The following is a 22355-nucleotide window of genomic DNA, read 5'->3' as shown; positions in this document are numbered from 1 at the left end:
ACAACACCCTGAGGGATCTGCGGAGCGCACGGGGAAACCCTCTGGGAGCTCCAGGATGGTGTGCTCGTGTGGAACAGCAGCAAGGAAGGGATGGGTACAAATGAAGTGCCAAAACTGAAGATATTTGTTAAACAAATAAAAAGGCACAAACGAGTGCAAAACAAAACATAAGGACACTACTTTGAAGGACCCTGAAGTAGGGCTGACACGCATACACATGGTCTCTCATAGAACGTTCTAGAAACCTTCTGGCCAATCACGGACTGTTGATCTGCATGGCCACTCCCAGTTAGTCCCAGTGTCTTTTGCTCCTCCCCATAAGCTGCCTGGATGTCATCAGTTGTGGCTTCTTGCTTCTTGAGGCTTGATGTTGGTTGTCCACAGTGTGTCTGTGAGGCCAGTGTCCGGCCGGTCTGCTCCGGGACACGCTCCCACAGATACTTTGTTTTGAAGTCGAGGCCTTCAAAGCATCACATAATTTACATAGGTCTGAGTAGTTCATTAGTGCATTTTCAGATTCAAAGTGAATCTAAAGCAGAAGATGGAGCATATCTGGAGTAGGACTAATATTATAGCAAGGGAGTTTTCAAATAGCTTGTATTGCTGCATGAAACATCTGTTTAACCAGCCCTTCCTCCTGCCTAATACTGCTCCTTGATTAGGCACTTCCCATATGCTGAACTAAATTAAGATGTTAGTGTATGTGGTAATTGTTTATTATTATGATAATAATATTTTAAAATCTGATTTATGTTTATAGTTATTGCCAATCTTTCTTCTTACTATTGCATTAGAATCAGAGCGTATGAAACATCTTCAAGGATTTCTGAATTTCCTGTGGCATATATCAAGTAAAACAATAAAGATGACCTCCAAAGCTGTGGAAACTGTAGTCTTTATGATCCCAACTGAGAAAATACAAGAAATCTTGTTGATTCATTCTCAGTCAGTGAATAAAAAATAGATTTTATATTTATCAAATAGAAATTTGAATCACTAGTCTTAACCCTAGAGGTTGTATACAGAATGTAAATCTGTCAATCACGTTAATGAACTCACAGCTACTCTTCAATTATTTCTGCAAAAAGACTTGAGAATGTGTAATTTTTTCAGTATAATAACATGACATGTTGAGAAGTTCCAGAGTTAAGTCATATCCACTGAGAGTGCTCTGTCTCTGTACTAAAGACCTGTGTGGTGGTTGAAGCATCTTTGATGTTCTCAAACCTGCTATTACGAAAAGAGGCAAAAAACCCTAAACCTGACTAGAATATTTCGTCACTTTTCTCCCTGCTCTGTGACTTCAAATACTTTTTTGATGTTAGGCTCATGGAATACTCACCGTTTCCTCTAGCTGATGGTTCCTTGAAGAACTGGGATGCACAATGAGGGACTGTCTATGTAAAGTAATGGCTTACTTTGATATTAGCCAGGATTATATCCTCTTTAATTGTTTTTTCTTTAAACAGAGAGGGTATACTGAGAATGTACTAAGAATATATTGGGAGGGACTGGTCCTAAATTTATTTGACATAATTACAAGGTTATACATGTTTAGTTGATATTTGCATTTCAGAGGAACATTGTCATTTATTTTAAATTTACTTTTACATTTACTTTACATTTATTTATAAGTTTTGCAAGCTTTAAATAGAATATTACTTTCCATTTTCATTGACACCGTTGTTTTGAAATTTTTAAATTCTAAAATGTAAATTGAAATGATAGTAAAAATACATTCAGTCTGTGAATGAGCTTTGAATATAAGAGAATCAAGTTTTATGTGAAAAAGATGGAAAATAGAAGAAAGACTGAAAAAGCATGAAGCACCTTTTAACACCCTAGGTAAATGAAACTTTATGCAGTGCAGAAAGAGTACAAACTACACATGGGTCTTTCAAAAGCACACAAAAGTTTTTTTCTTCAAAATAAACCAGTGAAATATTGGGCATGTGACTGGATGCATAGAAATGATGTATCCAGAAAATGCTTGTAGACGCTGCAAGATTTAAATGTATTTTGAAAGTGAGATACTCAAATCAATGATACTTGCTCCTCACATGTATCTCAGTAGCAGTGGACAATACTTTATAGTGGTGGATGAAGTGGAAACCTGGCAAGATTGTAACAGAGGAAGATAAAAGGTCTCTGACAGGAATTTGTTTGAGTATCTTTTCATCTCTTTTCAGTCTAAATGATAATTGTTAGAGCTAAAATACATCTTAATACCTAATTTTTAGTTAAATTCCAAAATACTGGCAGGTAAAGGTATTAAGCATACTAATATGTAAAAGAATATAATTAAGTGAGCTGAAGTCCCTGGTGGCTCTGAATCAGTAGAGACAATAAATTGGTTTACTGATTTGAGAGATTTATTCTTTTTTTTTCTCCATCTGGAAAGATAAAATCAGGCAGGTTTGTTTTACAGGGAATTGGATTTATTTTGTCATGACAGCATGTCACGCAAACACCATCTGTTAAAAGTACACCTGACAGTTCACTGAGGAAAATAGGAGCTAAAATCTGTGCCATGTCTAACAAGGCCTGTAGACATCCAGGAAGAAGTGTTGAGTTCCAGACACAGGATGCCTGTCTCCTAATCAGAGTATTTCTCTGGATAAGCAAGGGGCTAAACCACCCTGCCCTGATATTGGTGCGAGAGTGTGTTGACCCCTTGTGAGAGTAAAGTAGCAGCTGAGAAGAAAATTTTGCAAAGGTTGTCATCCATTTGGGAAGATCATTTCATTCTGTGCTATAACTAAGGTTTCATTGGGCATTTACTGATGTCCCAAAGTACTTAAGCATTTTGTATATACATAGACCTGTACAAGGAGATGGCTTCACTCCAATGTGATGTGTGATGTCCTTAAAACACAGTAGCAAAGGAAGCATTCTCCACCTTGTATAACAATAGTTACCACAAAGTTCATATTTAGTAAAGTTAGTAAGTTGAATAACCATATCAATTGTTTTGCTTATGTTTGTGTTTTGGTGATTCGTAGTCCAAACTGAATCTGATGTCCACTAACATAGCTACAGTTCTCTGCTAAAAGTACTAAATATTTGTCTTCTTTTGTTTTTTGAAACAGTGGAAGTAATATTAGTGGGGAGAGAATTTATTTTAAGAAACATCAGTGTAGAAGCAGGCTGCTTTTGTAGCAAGACCAGGTTTTTCAGTATAACTGTATTTCAGTGCTGACACTTTTCAAGCAACTACAAGATTAAACTTTCAGAATAAAATATATGAATACTCACTAGTATATGCTTTCTCTGAAAGCCTTTATTCACACCCAAAAAGCTTTATCAATCTAAGTAATATTAGTGAAATTAGCAGGATTGAGCTCTGGTGTAGAGTTGGTGAATTCCACATGCTATACATGGACAAAAGTCCAGATGAACTGAATTTTTACTCATGTTTGGCTTTTGTATTTAGAAGGAAATAGTTTTTTTTAATTAAGACCTTTTATTTTCAGTTGTGTCTTCAAAGAAATTTTTGATATTATCATAATCTTTCTTGATGTAGTGTACAGAACAAGTAGGCAGGGCAATGAGTAGTGTTAAACAGATATGGATAAAAAAGAGATGATTCCTGTATTCTTAAAACATTCTAGATTTAAAAAAAAAATGCTTGTGTTGAAATATACTATAATCATTGCAGCTTCTCTGCTTCTCTACAGTAGACCTGACCTGTGCTCAGGTCAAGAACTATGGTCCATAATAGTGCATTGTCTCAGTTGTATTTTTATAGTGCTGTAATACAGATTTTTAGCTCATTAAATCTTCTCTTGTAAATCTTTGAATTTCTATATAAATGAATTGTCCTTGAAGCTGCCAAATCAGACATGAAGATTTATAGCTCTTAAAATCTAATTGTATGTATCCTATTTGTCACCACTCCTTTTGTTGCTATATTAAATTTGAAAGCATATCACTGTGTGGGAAAACCAGCTGCTTTTTTGCATCTAAGCTCTCATCACCTTTCAGCTGTAATGCTGTCATCTGTAATCCACTCAGATTTATGTAATTCATTTTGTGCAGCTAAAATATTCCAATTAACTTTGTTTTGTTTTGTTTTAAATTCTGGAAGAATGCTCTGTTCTTTTCTTAGAAATTTCCCAAAAATATTTTAAGATGGAAAATATGATCCACAAATTTCTGCTAGTTCTGATTTTTGTGGAAGAAACAGAAAGACTGGAGGCATATAAATGTTGAGGGTTGGCCCCAGCTAGGTCCCAGGCACCCACCAAAGCCTCTCCATCACCCCCCTCCACAACTGGATGGGGGAGAGAAAACACAACTAAGAGTTCATGAGTTGAGATAAGAACTGGGAGAGATCACTCACCAAATACTATCATGGGCAAAACAGACTGGGATTAGGGATATTGCATTTATACTAACAAAATCAGAGGAGGGTAATATGAAGTAAAGAAAGACCTTATAAAGACCTTCTCCCACCCTTCCCTTCTTCCCAGCTCTACCTTCTCCCCCAGATGTGCAGGGTGATGGGAATGGGATTATGTTCACTTAGTTCATCACACATTGTTGCTGCTGCTCAGGGAGGAAGCAGCTCCAGCATGTTGTTCTTCTCATGGGAGATAATTCTCCATTAACTCCATTATTAAATGAAAATAAATAATACATAAATAAATCAATTATGTGAGGATTCTTTTTGGTAACAATTTTCACTAGTTCAAGAAAAAATGTCAAAATACAGTTGCATTCAGGCAATGGAAGTTTATGTATGGGAAATGTAAAGAGTCGTCTTTAGAGCTGCATGTCTAATATGTTTTTTCTTTACTTTACAGTGACCCAGGGTGGGGATGCAATTGCATCTGATACATGTCCTGATCCTGGAATTCCTGAAAATGGGAAGAGGGTAGGCTCTGACTTCAGGTAGGTCCATTTCAAGCTTTTTACTCTGAGGATAGTAAAACATTGAAGTTTGTGAAAGAATTTGTAGAATCTCCATGCAGGAAGGCATTCAGAACTCAGACGAGCAGGTCTCTGAGCCCTCTCTTCCAACTGGGCTTGCTTCAAATGGAGTAGTGATGTGCTCTTCCAATCTTCTTTATTCTCTGAATCTGTAAATGTCATAAATGAATCTATACATTTCATACAGCTTTATATGTTCATGATACATGGTTGGCCAAACACACTCTCATCTAATTGTGGCCCAAATCAGTGGCATGTGAACAATTGTTAAGAAACAGCTGCAGATTCAAGAGCACTGATAAGCTCTGAGCGAGTAAGGAAGAAAATTACTTCTTTTCACCTTAGGGGGTAGACTGTAAACTGAAAGAGAAAGCAAACTAAAGTAGTTTTGGTGAAACTGGCTCAAAGATCCAAAGCGTGAGTCCAAAGATCTCAACCACAAATTTCCCAGCAATGCATAAAAATGCCAAGAGGGAAAACCCAAAAGAACCTTAAAGCTCAAGGTACATTTTAAGATATCCAAGGGAGTCTAATGCCAAAGACCTTTGCAAACCACAGTTAACTGTTTTGAACACAAATTCTTAGGAATGAATGTGAGTTAAAGGTATCTTAAATGCCTGGGGCTTTCTTACGAGCATTGCTTGTGTCTGCTAAACTGACAGAGTAAGGCTCTTCCCCTACCTCTTTCATCCCAGCCTCTTATAACATTTTCATTTCACCAAGTGTATCTTACTGTTCATGAGGATAAACAAATGCATAAGGTGCTCAACAAGCAATATCATATAACATAAATAAAACATGTTGTGTACTTTGATCGCATTAATTATGTGCATGTTTTGGGCCTCCAGTTCTGAATATTATTTGAGAGAAATGATAACAGTTTGTTTTCTACCTAAACACTACTTACTATCTGAAAAACTCATTATGTAACAGCAAATGTTTTTCATGTACTTTAAAGTTTGTTAATATCTATTTAAAACATATCTATCTTAAACTTAACTGTCTAAATCAAGAAGGGTATTTAATATAGAAATTTTGACTGGAATTTGGTTTTTGTTTTTCTGAAATGACAAATCAAGCTCTTCCACAGGAGAAGGGGAAATAATATTTCCTGCTGCTTGCATTTCTCCAATGTAATAAAAGTACTCTGGAGAGTAAAGAAAGGCAATGTTTGTTTTGTTGGGTTTTTTTTTTCTTTTCTAAGTGGCAAGTATAAACACCAGAAGGAGCTATTGTTCTTGTCAGGAGAATGACAACTGTGAATATTAATCTGAAATAAAACATGTGAAAATGCACATTATTCAAAATCTTTTCCAGTCTACTGAAAGACATGTTATAAGTGGGATTGATGGAAAGGCAGAGGGTTTATTTTTCAGACAGCCTGAGACCCAACTGATTCAGTGATGACAAGTTCTTTGAAAAGGGTTTCACTGTTTTCAGCATAATAATGGCATTCATTCTAATATAATAAAGCAAACAAAGAGGTATTGAAATCTTAACCTTTTCTTTCTCTCCTCCTGCTATGCTTCTACTGTGTTCATTTCAGGAAGTAGGGAGATAATTTTCAGTGATTTTAAAACAATTCAATGGATATTTAGATACATTTTGGGGGAGAAACAAGTCAGACTTGGCTAGAGTAATGAGGATGTAATCAATACAATTTTGAGGTCAATATCACATTTTATATTTATGTGAGATTGCAAACCAGTAGATTATTTAAATGAAATCTGAAATATATCTAAATAATACTGTTTCAGCTCTGCTTAAATATCATATGATATGTGTGGTAATGTGAAAAGGCAGTCATTTCCCACAATTTCACCAACACTTGTAAAACAAATGGCTTTTAAATTTCCAAAATAGATTTTGAAAATTAAATTAAATTTTTCATGTTAGTATTTTCTTTTTTTAAATATCTTCTTCCAGTCAAATTCTAGCCTTATTTACAAACCCAAAAATTATTTTTGGATGGAGTTCAAATTTAAAATAGAAAAAGAAAAATGAGGAAGCAAATTTCTTCCTTGTGTTCGAAGTTTACAGAGAGAAGTACCAAAGCAAAACACAAGACTTCTGGTGCTCACAGATTTGCTCAGTGGAGATGAGAAAAAAAAACAAAACAAAACAAAACAAAAAACCAACAAAACTCCCCAAACTCAATTAAAACCTTTCATTCTTAACTAGTGGATATTAAATTAACTAGGAATTTTCTTTGAAATCACATATCAAACAAGCTATAAGACATCTTCAAAAGGATGTCCCCTTTTTAAATGGGAAGCTGTCAAGATTAATCAATGGAGAGACTCAGCAATTTCGATGTGAGAATAGTTTTATTGTAGACTGTGATCCAGATGCATCCCCTCTTCTGAGATGCTTCTTTAGATCCATAAGGAACTTTGAGTACTTTGTGCCTTGCTCTTTAATGTGACTTTTTTTGCTATGTTTCTTCTTTGTTTTTATTATGTTGTATTTAGCATATTTATTTTGTGTGCTTTAGTTTGTGTTCAGATATTTCAGAAGATTATACCCACTGTGTAAAACATATCAAGTTGACATTAATTGCCCTTAGATCCTTAGATACAAACTATTTCCACAGCTTTAGGAAAAAAACACCCCAACCCCCTGAAGTACATTTGTAGAATAATATTGAAACAAATTGAACCATCATGAGTGTATAGCTTAGTGTGAAGTGTTTTATGTATACATTAATAAAAACCTTAAAAGTATTTCTACAATGATCAAAACCCAATCTAAATATAAAATCCTTACCTTACTTCATTAGACATAAAATTATTTGTATTCCTCCTGTTCATCTCCCTCCATCCTGTTTTTTCTTTCTGAGGGGGATGTTCAGGTATTTTAAATTATAAATTGCTGTCGGAGACAGCCAGTAATTATACATTTAATTTCATTCTATGTTTTTGTATGTGCACAGTTTTGTAATTCCCCTTATGTGCCTTGATGATAGCAAGCTTAAGGGAAATGTTGGTTTTCATGTTGGTTCATGCATCATTACACTTGTGGCATGGTCTTCATCCAATATGATTTTTAAATACTTTACTTCTCAATTTCTGTTTATCACTGCTAGATAACATCTTGGGTTTTTTTCCCAAGAAAAAGAAACACGGAGATCCTAATTCTAAAATATAGGAGGAAATGCCATTAAAAAAATGTGTTTATGGCATTAAAATGTCAGATTAATGAGTAATATTTTCTTTACCAATAAAATAAACTAAATTTTATTAATTTGAGATTTTTTTTTTTCAAAAACTACTTGGTCTCTTTTTCTGAGGGCTTTAAGAATGTTCTGAAGATTATGACAAGTATAAAATAAAGACAATTTTAGAAACTTACATTACTTTTCAAGAATTTTACACATTTTGCATAAATTATGGAAGAAAAAGGCCAGTATTTTCCCTGCCTCTCTGAGTTTTCTTATTTAACAGCTCAAGAGCAAAGTGACAGGAAAAGCAGTTTTTAAAGCTTTTTGAAATTTGAAGCATCATACTAAAACTTTAAAATTAACCAAAACAAAATCCTAATAAAGTTTTCTGACAGAATGAAAAAGTACAATAGAACCACATAATATCAATAAACAATACAGTTAGCATTTATGAGGTTGTCCAAGAAAATACTTTTCCATGAAGGGTGGGAATGAGCTTGTGATAGTGAATGGCATTACATGCAGTTCTTCCCAGCACAGTTTTAAGCACTGAGCCTCCTGAGTGCCATACAGCAATCCCCTGATGTTTAGGACTCAACAACTCACAGAGACTAAACTGAGAAATCTGCTTTGTTGAGTTCACTTCCTTCATGACACGGGACTATCAAATACAAATTTCAAAAGTGAAAGAAAACAAACAACAGAACCAGTTGATTATGATGGGGAAAAAAGAATGTCACAAATAATAAATGGAGCCAGATACGTAAATACTGTTTAAGAAAACTGTCTGTGATACAGACCATAAGTGTATACAGTTTTTTAAAATCTTCATAACAATTGGGCAGCATAAGTAATTCCAAAAGGATATATTTCAGTGTTACAAGTGTAATAGTCAAATTTCAGTCCTAAACAATTTATAGTTTAACGAAATGTTTTAGAGGAAATTTCAACAGGGTCAGGAATAGTTAATGAATTTCTGCCACTGAATAAAATTAGTATTTCCTGGTTTTATGTTTTGAAAAATGTCCAAATTGTTTATTCTCTCATTTGAGTGAATATAGCAATGTTGAAATTATTCATTAAGTAAGTGCTGTTGCCTGAAAGAATTATATATATTTTTTATTGATATATAAAAATTGATTTATATTTTATTAGATAAAATATATATTCATATATTCATTGAACTCATACTGTAAAAGAATTTAGTGTCACAATTGTTTTGTATTCCTTAAAAGGTGGGCAAACTGAATAATAGACCTTTTCCCTAGAGTATAAGTTGTTTTTTTATGTGTACAATATTGATAGAGCATCTGAATTTTTTTGTTTGGATCTGGAAATATAGTCACTTGGCAATATTTACATTTATTTGAGAATGTTGACATTAAAATATATTTAATTCCTTCCGTCTCCCCTTTTTCTCCTAGGGTGGGTGCAAGTGTACAGTTTTCCTGTGAAGACAATTATGTACTGCAAGGTTCTAAGAGCATCACTTGTCAGAGAGTGACAGATACACTGGCTGCCTGGAGTGACCACAGGCCAATTTGCAGAGGTAACTGCAATTCTTTGGAATTTTTTTGTGAAGTTTGGAAGGGTAATTTATAGTTTTTGCTGCAATGAAATTCAAAACTAAGCAAACTAAAACAGGGAACAATATCTCATGTATATGTGTATATATGATTATAAATGTACAAAGATTTTTATGTAGCTTGAAGTATGCAATCAAATGTGTAGAAAGAGTATCAATTTAAGAAACAAATTTCACTTAAATAGTTTTAATTTCACTTAGTCTTTCTTTTTGTCATAATAAACTTACTTTAAATAGAACTGATTGGTTAGGTTTATGTTAATTTTTTCTAAATTAAATACTAAATATGAGATTCTCACTATCATATTATGTTTTTATCAGTCACAGATATTTACCTAGTCCTGATTTTTCAGTAAATTCCTTTCTGTTCATCTATTTTGCTCAACTTTACATAAAACCTAACTTTCTAATGTATTTCTAAATGGTTTTGCATTTAGACCCCCCTGCTTTTAATTCCTGCCCATCCCACTTTTAAGGAGGAACAGGGGAAGTGACTTTTTGATACTTTCTATGTTTTTCCATTGTAATCTGCTGTCTGTAAGAAAAACACAGAAAAATATATAAGTGCTGCCAAAGTACGTCAGATCTGATGTGTATAGGAAAAAATAAAGAATGGGCCACACCGGGGTCACAGGCAGGGAGGCCCCAGACACTGCTTACATTAGCTTGGTGCTGATGTAAATGCTCCCAGTTTCCTTAATTCCAAACAAAAATCTTACAGCGTTCCATTCCTGCTTCCTGTATACAAGGCTATCTAACATTTTTGTACAATCTTTTGCAATAATTCCATTTTCTTAACAGACCTCTGGGCTCAACTTCAATTGTCTTCTTGCTTGGCTTTACTCCTTTCCCCTGCCCATCCTTTTAGCCTTATCTTAGAAGTTTGAATAGGAGAAAGGTAAAGGAGTAACAGCTTGGATCAAAAATCTCTCTACAGGGGAGATGTTTCTTAGCCTTTCTTCTTTGAGGACAGCTACAGGAGGGACTGACTGGTGTTTTTATTGCTACAAAGTTGCACCTCTGGATTAGTGTCTGCTGTAGCAGACCTTAGGCAGGAGGAATTGAAAATAAAGTAACAGATTGTGTGATAGTTATGGTCCTGGAGGTATAGTGTTTCTAGCAGTTACTAGAAAGAAAATGCCCTGTATTTCAGATCCCATTATTTTGTCCTTGTTATTCCCTCAATTAAAAGAATATAGATTGCTTAATATAGCAGCAATGTGTCAAGCTTTCAGTATTGTTAGTAGGCAGCATAGTGTGGCATCCTTAAATGTGATTACCTTTTTGTGACACTCAGGGACATGGTTTGGTGATGGACTGGACAGTGGTAGGTTAAGCCTGACACTCGGTGAGCCTAGACCTCTTTGCTAACCTAAGTGACTCTGTGACTTTGTTTTTCCATGTTAAGTACAGGCACCTTTTTAATAACTGTTAAATGATGCTTCTGTAGAATTTCCTGTGTAGATGAGGGGTTTGTTTAGACTTCTACTGGGATTGTAACAGAAGATTTCCATGTGAGATATCTGAGACTTAAATTGGTGAGTGGCTGTTAAGGCAGTTTTGGTCATAAACATGGAATCTTTTGGATTCATGGAATCATGGATTAGGGTTGGAAAGTGTAGCGGTTTTATTTGTTAATTTGAGATTTTTCTAATTTTCAGGTTTTTTTAATTAATGTGTTGATGAGTGTGGCAGGTTTGGTGTTGGCTAATTATTTTTGTTGTGAGATAGGATTAGGAGAAAGGTAAAGTAGGTTTAAAACTTTAAAAGGGTATAAAGAAAATTTTATTAATTGTAACTAAAAAAGAAATAGTAGTTAGAATTAAAACATGACAGAAGGGAACTTAAAGATCATCTAGTTACACTCTCCCTACATACATAGATAAATATTTTCATAAAAATGGAGTCCTAGTTGATTTACCTTGTCATAAAATTATAACAAATTCTCAAAGTCTAGTCTCTCATATCATAATAAAGGACCAAGTTTTGTGGGATTTCTGGGCTGTTCAGATGGTCTGGGGAAAAGCCCAAAGATGGCCTTGGGCCCCCGGGTTCGAAAGGACGAGAGGAAGCTTCGGATTTGTTCTCGGTCTCGGTGTTTATTAATTGCTTATCTAAAAGATTTTCTCTTGGCCTGACAGAGTTCTGCTCAGCAGTCAGCCATGGGCACACACTGAGAGCCCCTGGGGCGGTCACCTATCTTTATACCCGGAGTTACGTATACAATATTTATCATTTTTCTCCAATACCCTCTACCCTTATTAACCAGTGTTCCCCTAGTAAGGTCCAATCCCGGAGTGCCAACATCACCACAGAAGATGGAGGTCTAGAGGAAGAAGAAGAAGGAGAAGGGCACGCCCCAATTCCTCCATCTTACTTCTCTAGACCCCCCTGTACAGAAATCTTAAGCCCTGTATCTCACACCCCAATTAACTTGTCCCTTCACCATTCACCCCAGTGAAATCCTCCCATCCTCATACTGATGTCATCTCCCATGTGGGATCAAAGTCCAGCCACCAGACATCTCTGGCAGCATTCCAGGACTCCCGAGCCCCCCAGGGGGGGTCTTGTTCACCCTGCACCCCAGTTCTGAGAGACTGAGATCCCACATCTCCCCCTTCTGTTTGCACCAAAAAGATCTTTTTCGCCATCCGATTCATTGCATGTTTTAAACATGCAAATATGCATGGGACCACAAGTATGAGGACTAGGAGAACTATTAAAACATAAAACCCTATTTTTAAGATTCCTCTCCAAATGGGAGAGATGTCAAAGAATTCTGCCAATTGATCGATCCATGATCCTGTGATCTCACCAAGCTTATTTATGCTGTCCTTTATATTTTTGATATTTTCATGAATTGACTTTGAATGATCTGAGAGATTCATGCAGCACATCCCTTCGAACTCTTCACACCCATGTCCATGAGCGAGCAATAGATAATCGATTGCTGCTCTATTTTGAAGAGTCGCCTGTCTCACACTACCGACGTCTTTTAACATATCATCCAATGTGACAGACACAGACCGCGCATGTTTGCTCAACCAACAACCCATGCGGTCGATCTGAGTCAAGGCCACCCCCGATGCTGTCTGAGGTGAGAAGATTGCTGTAGCAATACTCGTTTTCTTGTCCCAAGAAAACATTTCATCATTGCAATCTGCTGCATATTGCTGTATTGATCTTTTTTCTCTGTGCCTTTCCTCTCTTAACATGTTCAAATCAGGCGATAGCATTGAAATTTCCCCAATGCTGCATGGACCTCCCGTGGCATTAGCAGGAATGCCGTGCCAAATTCTGTCCCCGCAAATTAAGAACAGACCCCGCGGCAATTGCACCGGAACTTGGATCGATCCTTTGGTAGTTCTCTTTGTATATTTACACCAAGCTGAGGCATTCTTATAAAATTCATGAGTGGGAGTTAAATCAATAGTTTTCACCTTTGTGTCTTTTGGAACCTCAAACCGCATGCAGAGTTTCATTGTCATGGACCCAAAAATCTCCAATTCCTGAGGTTCTGTAGAAGCCACAGGAAGCAGGTGTGTCCAAGCACACCACTCTTTTATAGGATTTTTAATGACCTGCGAAATGTTAATTGCAGAGTGCCCTGGAACTGGCCATTGGTCCACTGGCAATCCAACCATGCATGCTGAAAACGGTTTACCTGGTCTTGAATGTGTCAGGCAGATGCTGTCTAAATTCGCTGCCCGAGCTAAAGCCTCCCATACATTTTGCCTTGGTTGACTAACAGGTAAATCTCCCCCACTGCTTACTGCAATGAATGAAAAAACAATGCACATAAGCATCATGAAACCCATTACTTCGCTTTTGTGTGAAAACCCCCCAAGGTCCTTGGTTTCTTTTTTTATTTCTCTTCTGGGTCGTTTTTCGCAGCCCGAGTCTCGACTTCTGTCTGAGTACTCGTCTCTCCGCTTCTTGGATCAGCATTCTCGTGTTCTCGTGTTCGGAATGGCTTCACATGCCGCACCGACACCCACTTCAGACCTCGATCTGTGGAGATACAAGCGAAACCCTTTCCCCAAGAGATTAGTCTGAAAGGACCCTCTATTTGACCTGTTTCTGGGTTTCTGACCAAAACCAAAGGATCTCCCTTTAGCTTTGCCTGTGTGTTGTTTAGAAAATGTCTCACGATCGGTGGATCAGATGGATAATCCCTTTGTTGTGTTAACATTGTTTTCTTCGAGGTGCTTTTCTTTTTATATATTGTTGGAAAAAATTGCTGCATTGTTGCAGTCTCGCCACGAGATGGCGCTGTGGCTCCGCCGAGCCGACCCGGCATGTCGTGCACTTCTGCCCTCCTGCCACTAGGTGGCGCTGTCACCGGCCTCCCTGGCTCGGATGACGAAGCAAGCTCGACTACCCTACTTCCTCTTCCGGCTCGGCGTCTCCCGTGAGGGGAAGGAACTGAAACTCCGAGGCTCGAGACTAAAGGCACCAGATCTGGAGACGGTGTGGAGCCGCGGGACGTAGAATCCCTAACACGGCCCCTCCTCACCCGCGACGTCGCAGGGGACCGGGCTCGGGCCCGCCCGCGTCTTACTCTCTGCGCGTGCGTGCTCTCTGAGCTACTTCCGGTGTCCCCCAGGGTGACGTCATCATCGTCTCCCCCCTGTTTCACCTCCGAAGTTCCCGCCCCTCGGTCTGTCCCAGAATCCGACCCCTCCTCCTCTGATGTTGTGTTCGCCTCCCCCGCCGGCACCCCGGCTCTACCCGCGATTCGAGCTGATCGTCGCACCGGCTCTGACATCACACCCGCGCGCCTCCTGCGTCCCGCCGCGGCGGCCCTCCGGGGCTGCGCGTTTTCCCTCAGCCCGCCTTGCGCGCTCGCCGCCCCCGCGCTGGTATGTGAGTCTATCCCCCGGTTTTTGCGAGTTTCGCCCTCCGCGGGCGTGTCCTCATCCTCACCGGCGCTGCTCGCGCCCGCCGCCGCCGCCGCGTCGCCGCTTTCGCCGCGAGCAGGCCCCCCCCCCGATCCCTTATCTTCCTGCTCCCCCCCTTCTGCTCCTGACTCCTCCACACTCTCTGGAGTTTCAGGACGCCCTTGGGGTTTGTTGCATTTTTTGATCGGGGGTTTTAATATTTTTTCCTGCTCTCTTTTTTCGAGAGCCTTTTCCCCCTGGCCTTTTAAAGCCAGAGCTAATTTTTTCCCGGAGCTCTGCCGCTCCGCCCCCTGCTCTGAGGGTGCCGCAGCTTCTCGCTGCTTCTCCAGTTTTTTTGACTGGACTGCAATACCTTGTAACATGATTCTTGCCGGCGAGAGTAGCTTTAACGCTGTCTCATCTTTTTTTGTTGCTAAAATATATAAATGCCTATTAATCTCTTGCCAAAACCCGACTTCGAACAACAGACAAGTCTCTGCAAGTGGGTAATTGAGCCTTGCCCATAATAACAGCTGTTTTAATTCTTTCTTTGGGATCCCTTCTGTATATAATTCTGCTACACTTTGTAAGGTGGATAAGATTTCCCGTTGTTCTTGGGAGAGTGTTGCCCCCATAATATTATTTTGGCCTTCTTACCGAATTTGTCGCCAGCGTGGTCTGGAGGCCCTTGTTCTCCGTCCAGCAGATTACGAGGGATGGATCAGAGGCGCCTTTCTGGTCCCAGTCCAGGCCGCTCTGCTACGAGCTGTCTTCAGCAGAAGCTGAGAGATGGGATTTCTCAGTGACTGCTGATTTTTGCAGCTTCTCCCGGCCGGTTTTTTCTTTTTCTTCTTTCTTTCTTCAGGCTTCCCTCCTCTGGAGTTATCAGTGCTGTTCTCTTGGCTCTTCAGCTCTTCAGGGCTTTCCCCCCCCCGAAAGGTTTGGTGGGAGATAGCCCGCACAGCGGACGCCAGTTGTGGGATTTCTGGGCTGTTCAGATGGTCTGGGGAAAAGCCCAAAGATGGCCTTGGGCCCCCGGGTTCGAAAGGACGAGAGGAAGCTTCGGATTTGTTCTCGGTCTCGGTGTTTATTAATTGCTTATCTAAAAGATTTTCTCTTGGCCTGACAGAGTTCTGCTCAGCAGTCAGCCATGGGCACACACTGAGAGCCCCTGGGGCGGTCACCTATCTTTATACCCGGAGTTACGTATACAATATTTATCATTTTTCTCCAATACCCTCTACCCTTATTAACCAGTGTTCCCCTAGTAAGGTCCAATCCCGGAGTGCCAACATCACCACAGAAGATGGAGGTCTAGAGGAAGAAGAAGAAGGAGAAGGGCACGCCCCAATTCCTCCATCTTACTTCTCTAGACCCCCCTGTACAGAAATCTTAAGCCCTGTATCTCACACCCCAATTAACTTGTCCCTTCACCATTCACCCCAGTGAAATCCTCCCATCCTCATACTGATGTCATCTCCCATGTGGGATCAAAGTCCAGCCACCAGACATCTCTGGCAGCATTCCAGGACTCCCGAGCCCCCCAGGGGGGGTCTTGTTCACCCTGCACCCCAGTTCTGAGAGACTGAGATCCCACAAAGTTTTGGTAGTAAATTATGATGTGAGGATAGAAAATCTGATAGTTAGTTACAAATAGTACCTTTTTCCCTCTTTGTACCAATCACATTTCTATTCATGGAGAAGATCAGGCTTCCTCCCAGCAGTTTATAAAGTAAAGAAACACCCATATTTCATGCTTTAGAATGGAGGCAGCCACAGAGAGAGATGAAAACTGAAATTTTCTAAAGCACCAGAGATATATTGTGTGTTTTATTCCAATATTCAGAAAAAGAATGACCAAGTTTTTAAAGAATCTAGTCATTCCTCTTGCCTGTACTGAAATTTAAGTAACTGAAGGGATTGCATTCCATCAGAAGGTAGTGGAATATATATGGATAGATTCTGAGAATCTGAGATTTTTATCTAAGAAATTCTACAAAGTTTGTTCTTAGAAATTTTATGATCTAGACTCTCTGTTTAGCATGCTGACAAAGTACGGTAATACCATAAGCATGACAATGACATTTTGAAATATTCTGAGTTCTGTAAATCTGTGTCACTGGAAATTATTTGTCTAAATATTTTAAATATTTCTAGTTACTTAAATATTTTCAGAAATTTGAATTTTCTTCTAAAATCTATCCTTAAAGCTCTTTAAAAGACAACTGAGTATGTTAAGTAATATATTTTTAAATGCTGACTATCTGGTTTTGCTGAATGTGGCAGAGATTGTGATGGTTTCAGAATTTGATCTGCTTTACCAAAGTCAGACTAGATACTGCCTTGAACCATTTCCTATTTTTTTCTTTCTAATTGTATTTCCTGTGGTGTAAAGATCTGAGACACCACAGAAGGTCATGTTTAGGTTAAGGACATGCAGTTACATAAATATTGAGATACATGTGTTTATTTCTTCAAGTCATGGGAAAGTCATGAAGGAAAGCACATACTGGCCCTTACATTCATGGGTAGAAGGCTCCCTCCATCCATTTGGAAGGGGTAAATATTCCTCCAGAGTATTGATATGATAATTTTGAGTATTTAATCTACATAAAGTAAGAATAAAATATTGTAAATGTTGGGCTGATTAAATTGAAAATTGCTCATTTCTTCCCCTGTAGGTAAATTTTCATGATTTTTTTTTTGTCTGGCTGAAATATCACTAAGGGCAGATTGTTTTGCAATATATCAGCATATTAACACTTTCATGGCAAGTAATTGCTAATGCTGTGGCAATTTTATAATATTTATTTTAAACAGAGCATCCAGTCTAAGGCAATCTGGTTTGTTGGTTATCATTTTAGCTAGAACATGTGGTTCTAATTTACGTGGACCGAGTGGCATTATCACATCACCAAATTACCCGGTTCAATATGAAGACAACGCACACTGTGTGTGGGTCATTACAACAACTGATCCAGAAAAGGTATGCTTTTTCTCTTGTCTCAAGTGAATTTTGGATTTGTCTTTAAAATATTTTATATATATTTGCAGAAATGCATGAGCACATGCAAGTCTGTGTGTTCATTTAAACACAAAAAGGAACAGAGCAGAGTTGTTACAGAAGTACACTGGGCACCAGAGAGGAGAAAAGGACCATGTGTGAAAATGTCCACTCAGATTAATAGGTCTACTAAAAATTTTCAAGTTTTAAATACATTTTTAATGAAGTACAGAAAATCATAATCAAAATTCCACATTGCTAATTAAGTTAATAGTGAATTTTTCATGTTGCACCTTGATACTTAATCACTGTTGAATCTTAAAATAAGATTTCTTGTCATAAAAACTGTACATTGCATGTAAGTATTTTGAGAGTTTTTAGTTATTTAACTACCTGTATATTTTCTTTACAATCCACTGTTTTCCAGTAATGATTCTTAATACATATGAATTAGTAATCTAATTGCATAAGATAGTGGTTATAACAGAATATTTTTACTGTTTTTCTGTAAAATCAGTAAAGGATGGAAACACTTTACCTGTAGGGAAAAAAAAAAAGAGAAGTTGAAGAAGTACTTTACTTATATTGTACTTCTGTGTAATGAAATGCTGAATAAATGACTTGCTATATGGCAGGGAATATATGATCTATATGTACTTTCATAATTACAAACCATATATTTCCTGTGCAGCTTTTTGGAAGACTGTATTCTTGACTTCTTTAAAGTAGTTAAGGAAAAAAAATATCTTACCATAATTAAGTGAAAATGTTGAGCTGCAGAAAAGATAAATTTCCTACATGCTTTCATAGCATATTTTTGAGATTTAAATACTGTTGCTTTGTGAAGTTAATTAAATTCACTTTTTTCTTAAAGAGGATTCAGTTTGGCTCAGTAAAGATATGTATTCAGGAAAAATGGGCAAAAGTACAAGACTACTACATTGAGAAAGACTTTACTGTGGTGGGACTTCTTGCAGAACAGAAAAAGCTGTTTTCAGTTCCAAACTGACCTGTTATATTTTATTTAAAATAGCATTCGATGAGAATATTTCTCCTAGAAGGCCTTTGACTTTAAAATAATTGCATTTTATAGAAATTAGTAAATTACTTTGCATTTTTAAATATAGAAAAACATTTAAATTATGGAAAATGTATGAAAATTTAATCTACTTAAATTTATATTCAGTAGTGTGGTGTCTTGTTGATTTTGCAAAACACAGTATATTTTTGTAAGAAAAAAATAAAGGTGTATTTTAAAAAAGTTAAAATTCCCACAAATAGAGGAACGTATCAGCATCTTCATGCTTTCTTTATTCAGTTAATTTTAATTTTAAGTAGAAAAATTGGTACTGACTGTGCTGTTAAACTGTTCAGAGTGTGTTTTCTATGGGACACAGACTCTCCTGTGAAAACCAGTAAACCCCCATCTACTACAATAATGCACAAGTTCTCTTCATTCTGCACAATGTATCTTTCTCGGTGAATTTAGAATTTTAGTAGTGCAGAACTTGATGAGATTGGTGTGGATTAATTTGGACTTGAAAGTAAAGATCTTTGGGCAGGTTGCTAGTTCATCAGACACAAGAGGAATTGCACACCCAGACAGATAAATTATGTTATGTTCAAAATTATGAAGTCTGAGTAAACACTTGGAGCTTTTACCCAGAAAAAAATTAACACTTGTTATGTCCACCTCTATGGAAGGTAAAGACATGCTAACAGACACTGATAATCCCAGCATGAGACAAAGAGGTGTAACTTGTAAGTCTTTCATTTTTGACATGATGGGCAATATTGAATGGGTTACCTTTTTATTGAACTTGCATTTGTCTAGCAGTGCAAGCAAGGAAGAATTTTCTTAATTTGATATCTCTTGGAAAGACTGTAGTTGCTTTAGGACCATGATGACTGTAAATGTGAAGTATTAAAATCAGACTTATTTAGGGCTTACAGTATCTTTAGGTTGCTTTCACATAAAGTCTACATCATTTTTATCACTATTGGGATTTCTATTCCCAAATAACTGCATTGGCAGTTGATACCTACCCTTTCAGTTAATAAAAGATGTGAAAGAAAATCATTTTACTTTACAGACTATCTGATTGAATGGAACACTACTTCTTTTTAATAAAAAAATATTGCTAGCATTTTGAAACCTATGAACTTTAAAAAAAATCAATTACCAAAATAATTTTCAAGTTTTCAAAACAATGAAATTATTTTAAGATATGCTGAAATTTTGCAGATTTTCACCCTTGACTTTTATGGGAAAATGACAGAACTCTTGAAATTTGAATTGTGCATTGAAGGTCTGATTTTACAATTACTTTGAGGAATCTACTCTTTTGACTTGCAGATTTGAAAATATTTATCAGACTGCTTAGGGTCCTGTTGATTTTCTTTTCCAGGAAGCAGACAGCTCATGACATATTGTTACTCTGTATTTTAAATTACTTTTGACTTACTCTAAAAGTGAATTTGTGGCCTTTTATCAGGTTAGGTTGCAAGTGGAATTTTAAAGATAAGATAGTGTTTCCTCTTAACATAACATTCAGTGAATTTTGAAGAGGATAATGCAGTAAAAGATTTCTAGGTTTCCTTCCACAAAAAAAAAAATCCCCCCCAAAAACCACAAAGAAAACAAAAGAAACAAAAAAGCCCACTGAATCAAACAAACAACACAGAAAAAAACCATCCCAAAACCATAATGAGCTGGAATATTTTACTTTTTTTTTAATGGAAAAAATTTCTAAATTTGCATTCTGGTCCTGGCATGGGGGCAGATTTTTAGTGCCAATTCAAAATGAAAACAAATTTCAACATCCTACAGAGACAGTAGCATAGTTTCAGGTCTTAGCCAACTGTATCAAGATAATTTAAAGGTAAATGTTTTTTTAAGATTTATTTGCCTTTTTCTGAGCAACACAGAAATCTAAATTTTAGTCTTCTCCTGTTCAAAGGTATTCCTGCTTATTTCTTCCTTAACCATTTATTTGTTTCCTCTGGATCCCACTTATTGCAGCTTTTGATCAGCATCCTACTGAGTCATTTATTAGACTTTTATTACTTGCAAATACAACTTTATGGTGCTCTTCTGACTGTGTCAAGTGCATGCTGTAATTTTTTACAACCCTTCATTGTTTTAGCTCTTCTGTTATGGAATTTCTCAGCTTTCTAGAATCAGTTACTTTGAACTCTTTTGAGGACGTACTGATGTTCTCTTTGCTCCTTCCTTACTGTTAGTATAATCTCATTAGATTATGTACTAACCATGCCTCTACCCCTTGCTGTTTCAATTCCTTCTCCAGACTGTGGATACTTGCTGCCTTGTATTTCCTGCTGTTTTCACTGTTTTATGGTAACATTGCAAGGGCTCAGTTTTTCAGCCCCAGTGTGTCTATTGGACAACAAGATTTGTTGCATTATGGCATTGTTGCTTCAGCACAGGTGCCTAATTTTGCCCAATATTTTCCTGACTGATTGCTGATTGTGGTATAGTAGACGTGCTGTGGGCTGCAATATTACTAAGTTTAATGACCTGGTAAATAAAGACTGTGTCCCAGTTACAGGAGTTTTTACTGAAGGCTGTGCTTTCTGCACCGTACAAAGCACAGATATATTAAGTATTTGTTTGAGCCTAGCAACTTCCTTCTTCTATAAAAAGTAAAAGTTATTCACTACAATTGACACAACTGAAGATATTAAAGTTAATTATAGTGAGAGTGGGAAACTTCACGTACAGTTTTATGGGTCTGAGCTCTCAGGTATTTGTATAAAGTTGGATTATGCCTCAATATGTTGGCATAAAAATATGTTGGTATAAAATGGTATTTCTGATTTATTGCCTTTCAAAGTACATAGCTGGGGAACTTCAAAACAACATTTTTATTCAGAAAATCTTTGCCCAGTTCACACCTAGGGAATTCACATACTGTTACAGTTGATTTTTAGATAATTTATTTTAAGATAATTTATTCTTACAATATGCTTTAAAAGTGCAATCTTACTAGGTAACATATGGTAATGTGCAGGGGGATTGAGTGAGATTATCTTGCTGATTCATGGATTGTTTCAAAAGTTTGTGGTAGCTCAGACAGGATCTGTTAGTGACACTTGTCTTTCACATAAGCAGCTTATGTATATATAATGCTCTGCAATGAATTCAGAAACTGTGCTTTGTCCAATTAGGAGACTTAATATTAGAGTGGGATTTTTGAGAATGTGCCCCTAAACAGGGCACATTTCATTTCTTCAAAGTTTCATTATAGACAAGGCTCCTGTCTCTCCAACTGGCTGATCAGATCATTCTGCCACACATAAAAGGTGATTTAGCATCTACAGAACCTGCAGTGTAGCTATATTCTGACTGGGGAAGAATCTCTTGCTGAGCACCAGATAGCTCATCCCTAAGAGATTATTACCATAATACTAAAAAAGTTAATTTTATCTGAAGAATTTATCCTCTCACTCTGTGTCACCCTTTTAAGTTGCAGACATCTTGAGGATCAAAAATATGTAAATCTAGGAACTACTTTCACTAAACTTTTGTGTATTCATGGCAATGTACCATTTCATGCTTGTGATTACTCAATTACTGTTTCACAATTATTAGGATCGATTTAATAGAGTGAAGGACAGTCATTGTGTTTTTGGATTGCCTCATTTTTACATCCTATGCCTTCTGCATCCTACAAATACAGTAACATCTTTCTAAAACAGATATTTCCCATGGCAGTGGAAAATGAAAGCAGCAATTTGTATTCTCTTATCTCCTTCATACAGTGTTAAAGCTTT

General features: G+C 37.2%; 1 protein-coding gene across 2 annotated transcripts in view; it reads left to right on the top strand.

Annotated features, from left to right (window-relative positions):
- CSMD1 (CUB and Sushi multiple domains 1) overlaps positions 1–22355 on the top strand; it is a 1069501-nt gene that overhangs the window by 733797 nt on the left and 313349 nt on the right. For both annotated transcript variants that reach the window (XM_054280127.1, XM_054280126.1), the window contains exons 8-10: positions 4806–4893; positions 9517–9641; positions 17422–17543. In XM_054280127.1, coding sequence (XP_054136102.1) covers positions 4806–4893; positions 9517–9641; positions 17422–17543 — 335 coding nt within the window. The remainder of the gene's footprint in view (positions 1–4805; positions 4894–9516; positions 9642–17421; positions 17544–22355) is intronic.

The sequence above is a fragment of the Melozone crissalis genome, unplaced genomic scaffold, assembly GCF_028551555.1.
Source record: "Melozone crissalis strain CALT ecotype California unplaced genomic scaffold, PUWL_Pcris_2 ptg000027l_1, whole genome shotgun sequence".
Lineage (NCBI taxonomy): Eukaryota > Metazoa > Chordata > Aves > Passeriformes > Passerellidae > Melozone > Melozone crissalis.
Note: the sequence above shows the minus strand (reverse complement) of the source record. Positions and strands in the feature narration are given on the sequence as shown.